General features: G+C 43.7%; 1 protein-coding gene across 1 annotated transcript; it reads left to right on the forward strand.

The window, feature by feature from the left end:
* The first annotated feature begins 6,319 nt into the window (after nucleotides 1-6,319).
* Nucleotides 6,320-15,127, forward strand: RASD2 (RASD family member 2). Its single transcript, XM_075075987.1, has 3 exons — nucleotides 6,320-7,044; nucleotides 11,031-11,310; nucleotides 12,815-15,127. The coding sequence occupies exons 2-3, from the start codon at nucleotides 11,040-11,042 to the stop codon at nucleotides 13,342-13,344; spliced, it is 801 nt and encodes a 266-aa protein (XP_074932088.1). The 5' UTR covers nucleotides 6,320-7,044; nucleotides 11,031-11,039; the 3' UTR covers nucleotides 13,345-15,127.
* The last annotated feature ends 336 nt before the right edge of the window (nucleotides 15,128-15,463 follow it).

Consider the following 15,463-nt stretch of genomic DNA (forward strand, 5'->3'; position numbering starts at 1 on the left):
CTGTAAACTGCTAAAATATTTATGCTTCTGTTCCACAGGAGGGACTGAGCCTAGCTTCCTAGATATTTGCAGAATATGTGGAGATATTAGCAAAAAAGTTACACTAAGAGAACATAGTATTACCGTTATTATTATAATGGATTTCACTTTGGATCTTGAGTACTTGATTGCAGTCCTCTGAGAGGGGGAAACAGCACAAGAACAAAAATAAACATAAAAGAACAAGCTGTCATTCTCACCTGTTCTTCCTTCTGGAATGATTCCCAATCACTGGCTTCTTTTGATTATAAATAAAGGTGTATAATATCCCTCAAATCAGAGGAATGAGGCATTTTTCAATCCCCCAAACTTCCTTATTTTGTTAATGAAAGGAACAGTAAAAAAAAACAAGTGCTGTCATTGCCCAGGTTCTTAGCAAAGGACTAGTCCTTTAGACAGAGGAGAGCACAGAAACAATTAACCCCGTATGAGGGCACAGTGCCCTAATTCACACTGATCATCACCATGTTGCTGTTGTTCTTCTTGTAAGTAACCACAGAGATTCCGCCAGAACCATGCAGACGTAGGGCCAGAGTCACCATGAAGCTTCAGGGTGGCAACCCAAGAAGATCACTTAATAATAGACAGGTCCAGTGCTCAGGCCTTGGCTCCAGGCAGACAACCAAGGAACTGTTTGAGTGAACAGCTTGAGGTTACGCAGTCCGTAGCTTCAGGGAGCAGCAGTGATTTAGAGAAGCCTGTCTCCCAGGCATAAAAAGACAACTATGTTGGCAGAGTTGTGCGAGACCTTTATGTACCTGTAAAGATCATCAGGTTTTACAGGTGAATTTCCCCATTTTCTGGAGCCACAGGTGTAGATGGAAGGTGTTGGTGGAGTATGAATGCATGTGAGAAAACAGATCCTTAGAGAAGCGGCTTTTTGCACTTGACAGCTTGCAAGGCAAGGAGGGCTTCTGAATGTGAGTGTTTATATGGACCCAGCTGATCCCACATATAGTGGCCAGACCCAGACTTGTAACTGCTACTTCTTAATGGAGACCAAAATAGAATAGCTGGTCACAGGCAGCATCATGTGCGCTGCAGAGAGCTCTGGCTTGTCAGTCTCCATTTCATGCATTTTTCATGCATCTCCTCTTGTTCCTATGCCATTTGTTTTGTCTTTGTTTTCAGCTGTACCTAATGATCCGTCTTTGTGGTTTTGATCAGAGATTTTTGTGAAGACTTACAGGGCTCTCCTCCTCAGTCCTCTTCACCTTCTCCCAACTCCTCCTTCCCCTCTGCTCTTCTTAGTTGTTCATGTTCCCGCTGCAGGAAAAAATCTTCCAGAGGCAATCATCAGCACTAGTAACAGTCAGAACAGATGGTAAAAGGGGAGAAGTAAGGGCATATCTTGGGGAGCGAAGTAACAGCAGTGTGGGGGTAGCTATAGAGATGGTCCAAAATGGATCATTTCTCTCTCTCTCTTTTGGAAGCGGTGTGATGGCATCAGCCAGAGGAGAGCTTTGGGGGTCTTTTGAATGAACCCCTTCCTACCAGCATCATTCAGCAGGAAAGACATGTGTTGGCTCCCTCCCAGGTGTGCAGTTATCTGCCTGGACAGAGGGCCTGGGAGCAGCTAGGGAAACGGGATGCTGAACAGAGACTGAAAGTCGTGATGTGTACCTACACACGCTCCTTCCTGAAAGGCTGATGCAGCACTCTGTAGTCACTGTCAGGTGAGTGCGTGACTCGCCCTCCGGCTCTAGCAGGATTGCAGGCTACACACATGGATGTGGTGCGGGTCGCTTTTCCTCCATCAGGGCCTGGGAGACTATAAACCAACCTCCTTTGGTATTTACTGAGAGTAAAGGAATTAATTGTACACTTTGGGGGGGCAGTTCCCCATGTTCTACCCTGAAGCTTTTTAAAATAATGGGGTTTTTTTCAAGCTTTAATTTTGCTTCTTAGTAATTTTTCAAAGATGGGGAAAGTTTTAAAAAGTTTCAGCAGTGGAATGAAAATGAAAGGGTGCATGCTTGTCTGGTGAGGAAATCTGGACATGCTGTGTCAGTGGCAAAAGGAAAGGAGGGGGACTAGAAATGCAGTCTTTTCTCAAAAATATTTCATTAAAATGTAATTTAAAATGATTCACAGCATATGCAGCAAATAAGAGGTGACTTGGACATTTTTCACAGCAAAACAGTGGTTTTCCATTTTGCAGGGATCTCAGGAAATATTATTAACCCATTTTACATCCTGGGATGCTGAGAAATTATGGTCATACATAGATTCTGTGACAGGACCAGGAATATAAGTCAGACCACTGTTTTCTCAAATGTATGCCTTCTCCAGCTGTATTCTCCCAAGTATTACTGTTCTCACTCATAACTGATGAGCATTACTTATTTTCCCAGTCACTGTAACATCCCTGGAGAGGCCCTCACTGAGTTTAAATGCCATGGGGGTACAGGAAATGCAGGGGCAGTAATACCTATGGCTGCTCATCTACTTGCTGTTCAGAATATGACTTGGTACCTGCAGCCTACTGACTCCTCAACACTAACTTTTCAGCGCTGCTTGAAGGGAGGGGCACCAAGCAGGAGAAATGAAGGTGGGAAGGAGGGAGGGAGGGAAGGTGAGGGGGTGGAAAAATTAGCCTGCCTTCCTGAATAATGAGGGGAATGAAAATGAATGGGAAAAGAGAGAGAAAAGCTGGTTTAAATATTTAATCTCTGTTGCATTTACTTTTGAAGGGGAGACAAAAGCCTTGGAACATCTTTTGTCTTTAACTAATTCTGACCAGAGCTGAACCGCATGCGATTGTCACTTCTGTCATTTGCCTTAAGGTGGAGAGAAACAGATTGGTCCTGCTGCATCAGCCCATCACATCAGTCTCTGTCTCTAGCCATGGCCAGTACCTGGAGCTGCAGAGGTTATAAATGACCTGTGACAGTGGCACCTCTGCCCCATGAGCCCATGCTGCCCACGATGCTGGTGCCAGGGTGGTCAGTGTGTGTGTTACCTGGGAGCTGCACCTTTCTTTGGAGAGGAAAAAGCTCTGAGTCTGAGGAGAAGTTGCCCATTTGTGTGCCCCATCATAGAGCAAGCCTCTTCATTTTAGGTCTTCACCACTGTTTGGAGCCAGGTGGTTAGAGCAACACATGACACATTTTCCCCTTGCCTCTCCCCATTCCTCTGTATATCTTTCTACCCAGCCTCTCCCTGCGACATTTCTCTTCCCCTTCCCTTGACTTGCCCTCTCAAGACCTTCTTCTCTGCTCACCCACAGGCTAGGCAGTGCCAAAATGAGCACAGCTGTGTTGTCCACCAGCCACAGCTGCACCATCTGCAGCACCTTCTGCAGATGAGGCAGCCCCAAGGATGAGCCGGCAGGGCCCTAATGCCAGCCTCAGAGACAACAGCTATATGCACTGATGAGCCACTGAGCCAATGAGGTAATTTGCTTTCAGTTAGTCCTATATAAACCATATTGTTCAGTTGATTTAACTCATCTGTCACACATTCTGTTTCTCTTGTCTCTCACACTGGACACCCAGACTCGTGAGCTGCACCATAAGCTATGGCCAGTGTCACCCAGCGAGGCTGGCACAGCCCTTCATAGCAGGGGTGGTTCTCTGCAGCCACAGCCTGTCATGCTCTGAGACAGCTGTAGCCAGATAAAAGCTTCATTTAGGCTTTCTTTATAGACTGGAGGTGTGTGGGGGAAAAATACTTCCAGAGAGTAATTCATTGTAAGCCTGGCTTTTAAATTGGTAAATATCTGTAACCTCTAAGAAAGGCTGATGTCTCTGACTAACCAGAGGAAACTGCTGAGACTGGGTACTTCTTCCCTTGTTTTGGCAGTGGCTTTGTCTCCCTGATCCACTTATTCCCATTATAACCCTAAAACCAAAGAGGTGCTGCCACCCCTACTTCTCTGACGGGGGCAGATATACAGAATTAACGTGACTTCTCCACCAGAGCCCCTCAAGACATCATTGGAAAAGCAGGGAATTTTGAGCTGTGGTCTCCTGAACCCCAAAGGCAGGCATGAAAGCCCAGATTTTTTGTAAACTCCTGAACTGGGAGCACACCAGAAAAAAAAAGAAGCAAAAAAGAAACAACCCAAAAAGCTACAGCAGCATCTCTCAAGCCTCTGAAAGCTCATAGTTAGCAATTATCTTTCAAAGGCTTTCTTGAAAAGTAATTTATTATTTTATTAGCCGTTTGCTGTGCGATCAAATAAAGCCAGGGTGCCTAGTCAAGTATATTCCTATTTCATTTTGATATAGTTTGAGGAACCCAGCTGGTTAGTTTAAATGCTGGAGAAGACAGCTGAGTGGGAGTTGGGGCTTGGTGAAGCCAGCTAGGCAAGAGGTTTGCATTTGGTTTACAAAAGAGCTTGAGTAGGCTGAGATTCCAGGCTGATGAGATGGTCCCCACGATGACTACACTTCTTTCTTTTTTGGCAGAGAACTCGTACACTCAACATGTGAGCAATAGCGAGTAAAGGGGAGTTTATTCTCTGTAGCACTACAGGACTTTATTTCCCTGCTGATTTTTGCAGCAGTTCCTCCCATGGCAATGATACCAGGATGCCTGTCACTCTGTTTGGATCTAAGCTACACAAACAGTTGACCAGACACCGAAGAAGGCGGGTTTTGCTCCAAGTTTGATCAGAACCAATGACTTAGGAATGGAAAGCATATCTTATTTCAAAAATTTGTCTGAGCCATAAAAATACTCCTCTACTTTTTGCCAAAGAGAAAAGGCTCAGGAGTTGACAAAGGAGTCCTCGTTTTGTGGTCTAAAAAGAGCTGAGTTCATGACATGACCCATTACCAATTCACTACCCCTTGGAAGAAGCCAGTGGTGTTTCAATGGTGCTGTGCCAAGCCATGCTCTTCCTCCACAAATATGAAGTTTTTTGCACTAGGAGGAAGCCAGAAGCTGCTGCTTCCCAAGTTCAATCAATGGTGGTTTGCCTTTGTGTTACCCTGGGGGCCTCAAATCCACCTCCTGCTCTCCTGACCTTACTGGGAGCTGCTGCCTCTTGCAGATGGTTACAGCAGGAGCCTGTATCGTGGCTTTCAAAGTCTGTCGGCACAGAGAGATGTACAGGCATGTCAGACCATGTGCCTGAAACAGGCACAGTGTCCCCATCAACCGCTGCTGATGGCTGCTGATGGCGCCTGTGCCATGCCAGGAGCATGGGTGAAGGAGGGAGGCATTATTCTGAGGCTGACAACAGAAACCTCCTTGTGCTCTGAGGAGAAGGAGGAGAAAAAGCAAAGCATCTCAGGAATTCCTCAAAAGCTGCAGGAATTGTTGAGGGTGGGGTCTGCAGATGAAACAGGGAAGGTAGTTGGAAGAATCTTTGTGTTCAACGAAGAGTAAATTTTCTCAAAGAAACAGATAGAATTGTGGGAGTCTTGAAACTATATTCAGATTTGGGAGATGGTGCCTCCCTTCCATCTTCTTATTGCCAAAATATCTTGAAGGTCTCAAAGTGGTTTTCTTCCTCTTTTTTACCCCCTTTGATTAGGAGTTTTAAGTAGGAAATGCTGAAATAGTTAATTTTGAATCTTTCAAAATCAATCTTTTCGACATCTTTTAGAACAGACTTGTAGATCTAAACTATTACTTCAGCTCAAAAAGGAGAAAAAAAATCAGAGTCAATAAACAGTGAAATAAACTGCAAATATGATTTCTCACTTGTGGTTGACAAACTCCTTCAATTCACCCCAATTTTATTTTGTTTCTCTTCTTTTTCTGACCCGTGGCTCCCACACTTTCAGGTTATTTGATCTTTTTTATACGTTTTTATTACCCAGCTCTAGTTTAGTTTTTAATTTATTTAAATATTAATGAAAGAACAGCAGGTACACATTATTCTTATTTCTTAAACCAACCAGCAATCCTAACACAACGTCTTCGAGGTTGAGGGAACAGGAGAAAGTATTCCATACGGCAGAAGAATTACAGGAATTATGGACAGAAAACCCCTACTTGGGAAATGAGTCAGTCTGCTTCTGTCTAGCAGAAAAGATCAGCACGGAAATATAGAGCCTTTAGAAACAGCTTATGAATTTACAGCTTGCAAAGTAAGTGAAGTCTCTGTGTCTCTCGTACACATACGCTAACTCATTCCCCACACATGCATACATACAGGTCTCTGGTAGAAAGACGGGGAATGTGCAGTCTGCAATGCATATGAACTTTCTGTTTAGAGGAGAAAAGAAAAGATTTTTTCAATAGGCACAAATCCCACCCCCTCAGCACCCCTCCTTCCCCTGTGTCTGACACTGACTTCAAGGGAGGAGTTGAGCCAATTATCTGTGAGTCCTACAGAAGGAAAATCTGCAATTTGCCAGTAGTTGTGAGAGCAAGAGGGAGAAAGGCAGGGAGGGAAGAAGAAAGACTTAATTGGCAAATGTAAGAAAAGCCCCTTCTGTCCTAGAAAGAGAATATTTTAAAGCAAATCTCAGACCAGAAGAAAAGAAGCTCGTGGAGGGAGGTTGTGCCAAGCAAGACCTGGGGAAGCGTAGGTTCGCCATAGACAACATCCATGCCCCCATTGATTTGTCCCCATAGGGTCTGAGGTGGCACAGAGGCAGGGTGGTCCAGCCGGATGCACCCACGACCCTGCACGACTAGGTGTCGCTCCAGAGACCCTTTCACCCCCAGCAGAGCCTACGAAGCACAACTTGCAAGAAAATCCAGTGGGAGCGGGAGCAACTCTGCCTCTCCTTCTCTCAAACTGAGGCTGTGAGAAGAGCTCTTCTCACCAAAGGGAAAAGCTACCACTGGTTCTGAGACCCTTCTTTAGCCCATGTCAGTCGCCTGATCCAGTACTTACCATCCATGGGGGAACGCCCTCTGGAGCCCTGTGGTCCTTCCCAATCTTGCTAAGTTCCCAGGATATACTGGTGAAGAACGGAGCCCAGAGCACACAGCGTGGGATCCACTGAACAACAGCCTTTTACAGCAGCAGCCACCTCTGATTAAAATTATCAGCTTCATCAGACTGCACCAAGACCCGGGACTGCTCCTCCAAGGAGAGAGGTAAGAAAGCAGCATGGAGTTTGGGATGAAAGTATGAAACAAACATCCCACAGGAGGGATTGTGGTGTGCATGAAAATTACAGGGATACTAGTACTGATTAACAAGTGACAGGTCTGTTATGCATGGTACAGTTTGCATCTGCCTATGCCCTTTTTAGCTGGATGCAGTGAATTACATTGGGATGGCAGAGACACAAACAGTAGCTGAAGACCATGGAGTGCAAGAGAGGTAGTTCAGAAGTCTGTTCAGGGATAGGGACTGGTAGGGAGCATACCCTCTGACGGGAGGATGAATACCTAAGGTGTAAAAGCTCTGCACAGGTTGAATGAAGAATTGTCTTCCTTAGATATTTCTCTCCAGATGCTCAGGATCAAATTTGTCAGCACCCCACTGGAGTTCAGACAAACGTTCTTCAGCGCACGCAAAAGCAGCTGCATTGTCATTCACTCCAATGCCTGCCTATGAAACAAGCAGCGGTGGTTAGCAGGTAGAAGACAACACAGGCAGTCAAAAGAAAATGGGGCTTAATGTCAATTTTGGACAGCTGTTTCAGCTCTCTCTAGGAGTATGAGCCTTTCCCTTTATTAAGTGGAGATAATACTCATTGCATACATTTCTATGACATTTTGAAATCCCTGTGCCGTGCCAATATAAAATACTAATGTAAAGTTTCTAGCACCAAGCCAGTGCATAAAGCAGAAGGTACCATTGGGAATTAATCTATGCTTAAGCATTTAATAAACTGAAAGCAAAAGATGTAGATTAAAGCCAGCTGGAGGTTGTTTGTCTCCTCATTCTCTTCTGATTGATTTTGCTTTATTTAGTACGTGAACATGTGGTTTCTTTCTGTTTTCTTTCTTCTGCCTTTAATCTTTTTCAATGTATGAGTCCCTGTGCTTCCCCCCAACCCCTGGGTGTGAAGGCTGAAGTTTCTTTCCTTTTCTGAGGAGGAAAGAAGGCAGATTATATTGGACTGGAGAAAAACTGGTGTGGGGGAATAAGAAGAGAGAGCACATAACACAAATATAAGCTCCCGGTTCAATGGCATGCTCTGAGTCAGATTTGCAGCAGAGGTGATGAGATGAGTAGCAACTCCATGAATCAAAGCGCTGAAAACAATCTTTTGACCCTGTGTGAAATGAAATGCAGTCAGGAAAGCACAAGAGTCCTCTTGACTGAATGCCTTGACATGTGGAACAAGGACAGAATAAAGTGACTATTTAATACATTAAAATCTGCATGTCCTCACACCCCTTGTTCCTCTTCAGTGCATCTACATCCTTGGGGCAAAGTGTCTTGAAATGAGCACATGTCTGCACATAGTATTTTGCCTATGATAGGGGTGGGAGGCAGTGTGGTTTAATGACCAGAAATAAAAGTAAAGGTGGGAAGGAGAAAGAGTTTGAAAGGTAGGAGTCCCAGAGTCTGTTCACGTTTCTCATTTGTTGGACCTTGGGTGGTCACTCGGCTTCCTTTTGCCTTACTCTTCCCCGTCTGCAGAAAGCTGTGGTGGCAATTCCTTCTCCAAGCTGTTCAGCGTACAGTGGCATTAACTGAGGTCCAAAGCAGTGGAATGAATTTCAAAGTGGAGGACAGAAGTGCCTCTTGCACTAAAGGTGCAAAATTAACCCTCCAAGCGGCTGTAGTGACAGTCCACCTCCTTTGCTGTGCGCTGGGAGTTCCTCTAATCACCAGCAGCTTGGTGGTTACCTGCCAGCCAGCAGTATAATTTGTAGGATTTTGGCTTGTAAAGCTGCTGGCCAGGATCAGGCCCCCAGCATGCGTGTTCTTCACAGGACATATAAGGCATTTGCTTAAAAAGCATAACTGTGCTCACTCCCAGATGCTGCCACATCAAGTTGTATGAAACTGGTCTTCAGCAGGTGTGAACCAGCACAGTCCACTTGCCCCCATGCAGCTACATTGGTCCATCACAGTCTGAAGAACTGACTCATTTCTAAATACTGATCCTAGGCTGCAGAGAATTTTGTAGTTTTTCTCACAAAATCTATCTCCCTGCTTTTCTCTGCAAGATAAATAAAGCCTGAGAGGGTGAAAGAAGCATCCCAAAGCAGCCTTGTCACCATTTGTCTGCCCATGGATGTGAGAGAGTATTGGACCAGCTACGGAGGAAGGGGCAGAGGTAGTGTACCTGGCAGTGTTTCAGAGATCGAATATGGTGTTTCTGCACTGCTGGTGATAGATCCTGTTCTAAATAATACACAGAGTCCAGTTCAAACACCAGGTGTGCTCCTTGCTGTCATTCCTGCCACAGCAATCCCAACAGTGTCATAACTCTGCGTGTGTATCCATCCAAAGTTGTGTTCTGACATTACTGTCTGGCTCTAATATTATGCTGTCCTTCCCACTGAATATGATTCAGAGTGTAAGCTACTCTGAGGAAAGCATTGCATTTTCTTCTGTGCTTAGATAGGGCTGAATGTGATGTTGGTGTGCAGCAAATTATAGCAATAATAATAAATAGTAATGTTTCACTGTTGCCTTGGGCTATAGCACAGCACTTGTAATGACGCTGGATCAGAATTGCAGAGACTTCTTTATTTAGTGGTGACCGTGTCTTCATTGCTGCTTTGGTGCTTAGCACATATCAAAGAGTAAAAGATTTTAAGCTTTTGACTGAGATAAGTGTCAGCTACATAAAAGCTTGGGAGATAAAATTCACTCAAGGGAAAGATAGGAATCCAGATCTGGCCCCAGAAATGATCTTCTAGTGTACATAAAGTACTCACATTGTAATATTAAATAAACAACACCTAAGTTAAATAAACGGCACAGTGGGAACTTGATTATTCTTTAATAAGATCCTAGTAACCAAAATAAGCTCTGTTAAAAATGTGCCTTCTTTGCTGTAATGGTTAGCTTTCCCCAAACAGGGGTTATATTATTTCATTTAGCACACAATTCATTTGAACTGGTACATGAAAAATGTCTGAACAACACTTTTTTCTTGTCAAAGTTTTCTGCATCTGATAGCTATGTCAAAAAGCGAACTCCAAGGTCTTGAGACTCATTTTAGTTGCCAGGGGTCAGAAATCTTGTCTAATAGCTATTTAAGATGGCTGTCCTTCATCTTTTCTCCTGCTTGCACTTAGCACCCACAAAGACTGTGACATCCACAACAGCTGTGTATGTATAAAGACTGAAACTCCTATGAAATCTATGTTTCTGCAGCTCCACCCATTGCCAGCCATCCTGCTGCAATGCCGATAGTTTGTTGAAAGGGAGTTCCCACACTACCAGTCCAAACAGCAAGGTTAAATCTGGTTTCTAAAAGGTCACTGAAGGCACAGATCTTAGAAATTCTCATCAGCCAATGCTATTTTGTGGCTCTAACTCCCTGCATCAGCAATGAAGGTTGTATGGGACCAGCTATTTAAAGTTACTGAGATGTTGAGCTTCAATTGATGTCAGGCATGATTCTTGTTTCTGTCTGACTTCCAGTTGATCTCAAAATTGAGTATTGTGCGCAGATCCTGATCAGGCAACCAAACAAAGCAATCTAGGTCTTAATGGCAGCTGCAGTGGATGCAGTATATTGGGAAAACTGACCTCTGTGTCTATGTATCTAAATGAGAACTGAAAGATCTGGTAATGTCTAAGTGATGCAGGTGGTGGGAAGGAACCTGGTGTCTAAGTTGAAGCACAGATGACAAAATTAGCCCTTATATTTAAATGGAATAGTAAATTACAATTCAAACCCATGCTATTTTCAGAGCAAATGCCTTCATTTTTATATAAATTTAAAAGAAAAGAAAAAAACTCAGCAAAAAAACCCCCACATCCTGGAAATGAGACTGAAAAAATTAAGCATTTCCAGTGAAAAGATTTCTGTATGAACCTTTGATCTATCAACAAGGACTGTGTTCCAGAGCACTCTTTGATAAGCTTGTGGTAAGGAGCTACCCAATTCCATCCTCCATCTAGTTTCTGGTCTTTCCTCCAACTCTGCTGTTTCCTCTTTCAGGACCAAGCAATGATGAAGACCATGTCTGGTGGAAATTGCACCCTGAATGTGCCAGCCAAGAACTCATACCGCATGGTAGTGCTGGGAGCCTCCAGGGTGGGGAAAAGCTCCATTGTCTCACGCTTTCTCAATGGCCGGTTTGAGGACCAGTACACTCCCACCATTGAGGATTTTCATCGCAAGGTCTACAACATCCGGGGAGACATGTATCAGCTGGACATCCTGGACACCTCTGGGAACCACCCTTTCCCTGCTATGAGGAGGCTTTCCATCCTGACAGGTGAGAAGTGGGGGAAGTTTGCAGATGGGGAACAGTGGGAGAAAGATCATAATGATAGACATTAGCCTGAAAACTGTAGCCTGCAGATGACTGTTTCTTAGGAGGTAGCTTAAGGCACTGCTTGATTTTGTTGCAAGATGCACTTCTCTAGAGAGATATTTCCTGGCTGGGATGCTCCAGGCACTATAGGGAGTGCATTAGCCCCAGAGAAGCCTACTGGGTGAAGGCCTGAAATTGAGATTTCCCCCAGTTTATTCCCCTCCTACCTTCCCCTCCCACTCCATATTTTTTATTGCAGTCACAAATGAATGGCTGAATAAAATCTTATTGGCATAAAGACCAGCAAGGAACAAAATAAGCATGTCATTATAAGACAAGCAGTGAAAAACAAATGTAAAATGCTCAGGAAGGGAATTCAAACACCGAAAATCTCAAAGATCTATTTTTTCCTAAAATTTCCAGCCTGATTCCCTTGATTTGCTATTCCAGTGAAAGGACAGTTCTACTTTTACCCTTTATCCTTAGTCTATGGTTAATCAAATAAATTAAAGAGTAAAAAGGAAAAATGGTGGGCTTGTTGTGTATGGTCTCATTGTCAGGCAGGTCCTGTTGTGAGCTAAGATGTATTCTCTAACTGTGAAAGTGACAGTGGAGCCACAGCTCACAACAAGGTGCTTTCTGGAGTTGCTATCTACCCTTCTAGATAGCCAGTGGAACATGACATTCACATCTGACCAGGCTAGTGTCCACATTCAGAGAGGTCCTAGAGCCAGTTTCTGCGATGCAGATGTGAGCTTTTGTCCCTGAAAGCTGTCTTAGCACGTTCCACATGAATGTCATTCAACAGGCAATGATTTGCATTATTTTATATTTGTAAAAGGAATTTTAAGTCAGGAAATGTCAAAATGAAATGCCAGGGGATCTGTGTCATTTATGTATTTCTTTTTTCCGTGGTCTGTTTCTCTTGAGCAAATGAAATGACAGCAGAGCACTGCACATGGGGAAACCTCTCATTTCTGACTCAGGCGTTCTGGACTGACTACCCGTAAATCTTCAGTTCAGGTGTTGCTTCTTGTATTGTATAATCAAAAGGCCAAGGCTGAGTGGCTACTAGCTCTCCATTCTTCCTAGTGTCAGAACAGGCTCTGTTTTACACAGAGATACAAACAAAAGGAAGAAAAAAGATAAATGATGCAGCAGAGCTGAGATAGAAACATGTTTACAAAAGAGTACAAATGGGCAATAATCTGCAAGTCCAGTACAGCCTAGGAACACACAGTCGGGTATGGCTGAGGTAACATCATAGCCAAAAGACTTTTCCATAGCACTACAGTAAATGGTGGGGAGTTGAATTAGAAGAACTGGAACTAAAGTACAGTTTAATGAACAGATTCAAAAAGACCACACAAAACATATGGGGAAGAGATAGCAAACACACCTATTGCTTTTTGAAAATTAGTTCGTCTGACACAGGATGCAACCAACAAGCCTTTTTTAATTGCAGGGGATGTTTTCATCCTGGTATTCAGTTTGGATAACAGAGAATCCTTTGATGAGGTCAAGAGGCTCCAGAAACAGATCCTTGAAGTCAAATCCTGCCTGAAGAACAAGACCAAGGAATCAGCTGGCCTCCCCATGGTGATCTGTGGCAACAAAAATGACCACAGTGAAAACTTCCGCAAGGTACGCTCAGATGAAGGCGAGAACCTCGTCTCCAGTGATGAAAACTGTGCTTACTTCGAAGTTTCAGCCAAGAAGAACACCAATGTGGATGAGATGTTCTATGTCCTCTTCAGCATGGCCAAGCTACCTCATGAGATGAGCCCTGCCCTCCACAGGAAAATCTCCATCCAGTATGGTGACACCTTCCAACAGAAATCCTTCCGGATGCGCCGAGTCAAGGACATGGATGCCTATGGCATGATCTCGCCTTTTGCTCGCCGGCCAAGCGTCAACAGTGACCTGAAGTATATAAAATCAAAAGTTCTCAGGGAAGGTCAGTCAAGGGAGAGAGAGAAATGCACAATCCAATGAAGGGGGCTTGCACATCTGTCTGAAGTCATCATCCACATGCAGTGCCTTAAAGAAAAATGGTCTGTGGAAGCACAGAATGGGCTCACAGGGTTCATTGAGAAAACCCAACATGGAGAATGGATAACTCTTCCTGCAGATTCTGCTGTCACAAATGTAAATAACATCCTTGTAAATGACTGGGGAAAATTATTTGCCTGAGAGACAAGTGCATTTCTCTGTCTTTGTAATGTAGTTCCTCTTCATTCCTCTTTTTGTTTAAAGAATACAGACCTGAGAAGTAAATAAATTTCAACCTCATCCTTATAAAGAAAGTAGGTCAAAAATGCACAGAAGGCATTAACAGTTACCCAGCATGCAGCTCTTGCTAGGAGAGAGGAGGTGATGTGTATGCATATGTGTACCTCTGCGTGTCCATGTGTATGTGTGCATGCATGTGTGGAGCACTCCTTTAAAAAATAGGTCTTGCATTTCAAAGGGCAACAGTCTTACTGAGGTTTCCCAGGTTGGGAGTGGACTCTATATATGGACACACGACTAACTCATTTCTGAGGGGACCTGCATTAAGAAGACCTTGATTTTATGTTTGCCAGGACAGTTATCATTTGTCATCAACATGAATGTTGTTTTGTATTATAGGTTTTATTTGGGATTTGGGTTTTTTTATTGTCTGGGGTGGGTTCTTAGCAAAATCAGATGGCAAGTGCATTTGATATCAAAACAATGTCTACTCTCTAGCAGTGAAAGGTGTTTTTCTTCTGTAAAACTATATAATACGTACATTGATTGAAAGTGAAATTATTCTGCAAAAAGCCAATACATTTGACTGCTTTGCAAGCCTGGTGTGATATTGTTTCTCAAAGCAGCCACACCAACTCTGAATAACATAGTACGAATGGCACCCTTTGCCTTGCTGGCCACCAAAGCAATCCTCTGCCTGTATCAGCCAAGACTAACCAGATTTGTATGCTGGCTCAGACTACTTCAGAAGCAGGATTGCGTTTTCCTTCAAAATTAAGAACTGAATGGTTGTGGAGCCAGTTCCATCATATTTCTTCTGTTAACACGCCTCTACTAATTTTGTTCATGGTTTTCCTTTTTGTCTGATAAAGGTTGCCTTGATGGAAACCTTCGCACTGCGGAAGTCCTTCGGAACAGAATCTTTGTGCTGGCTGTCCAAACAGGGCTGAACTGGCTGGCCAGATAATTCTGGGGCCATCCATTCACTTCTTCCCTTTCTCGGCCCAGTCCAGGCTTCCTTGCCTTCAGCTCTCTCCTTGTTCTACTTCTCTGTTGTTCAAAGTGCTCCTGTATGCCCTCAAAGCCAAATATATTTGCTCAGATGTGAGCTCACCACGCTCACTGACTGCAATGAGATGTGTGCACACATAACTGTGGGCAAAGCATGGCCCCAAGACTGTACACAACAGTAGAGTACATACGTTATTTATACCTCAGAACAACCTTCAGTTACCTTGTCCTTCCCTCACCCTCAAATTCTGTTCTTGGCTGTATCTGCCTTGCTGTGTCCTGGGCAGAGCTGTGAGATAGTTCATGCTATAATTTGACAGAAAACCAAGAATGATGGTTGTCTGTAAAAATTAGCCTCTGGGACTCAAAATCCCATATTCATTTATCAACTCCACCCTTCATTGGTACTGTATGTTGCCTGGTAAAATACACTGTTCTTTTATTCCCGTTGCCAGGGCAGCACATTTCAGACCAAGCCCTCCTCCCTATCTATAAATATGTTCATGGTTTGTGATTAAATCTGTTTTATTTATTAGCTGTGTCCTGGTCCTTTTTTACTTTCTCCAAGAATAATGAAGGTGGCCCTATTTTTTTGTTGTGCAGGTGCAGCTAGGCAAGGGAACTGTGGGTTGAGAGCCCTGATGAGATCTCCATTAAGTTCTGGAAGAGCCTTTTATGTCCTCCAGACACCAGGGGTTACACATTTGTCTATTTGGAACAGTTCTGTGTCTATACCTACATATTTTTATCTATCTATCTATCTATCTATCTATCTATCTATCTATCTATCTATCTGAACATCGACTTATATGTACAGATATCCTCACAAGCAGAAGCTGACAGTTACTCTTCCCCATGCTGCCTCCAACAC

This window comes from Phalacrocorax aristotelis, chromosome 1 (genome assembly GCF_949628215.1).
Source record: "Phalacrocorax aristotelis chromosome 1, bGulAri2.1, whole genome shotgun sequence".
Taxonomy (NCBI): domain Eukaryota; kingdom Metazoa; phylum Chordata; class Aves; order Suliformes; family Phalacrocoracidae; genus Phalacrocorax; species Phalacrocorax aristotelis.

Excerpts from the sequence above, each read along its gene's own strand:
- RASD2 (XM_075075987.1), top strand. The coding sequence starts at position 11,040 with ATGATGAAGACCATGTCTGGTGGAAATTGCACCCTGAATGTGCCAGCC. Across the intron at positions 11,311-12,814 it reads GAGGCTTTCCATCCTGACAG|GGGATGTTTTCATCCTGGTA; the intron begins GTGAGAAGTGGG and ends TTTTAATTGCAG.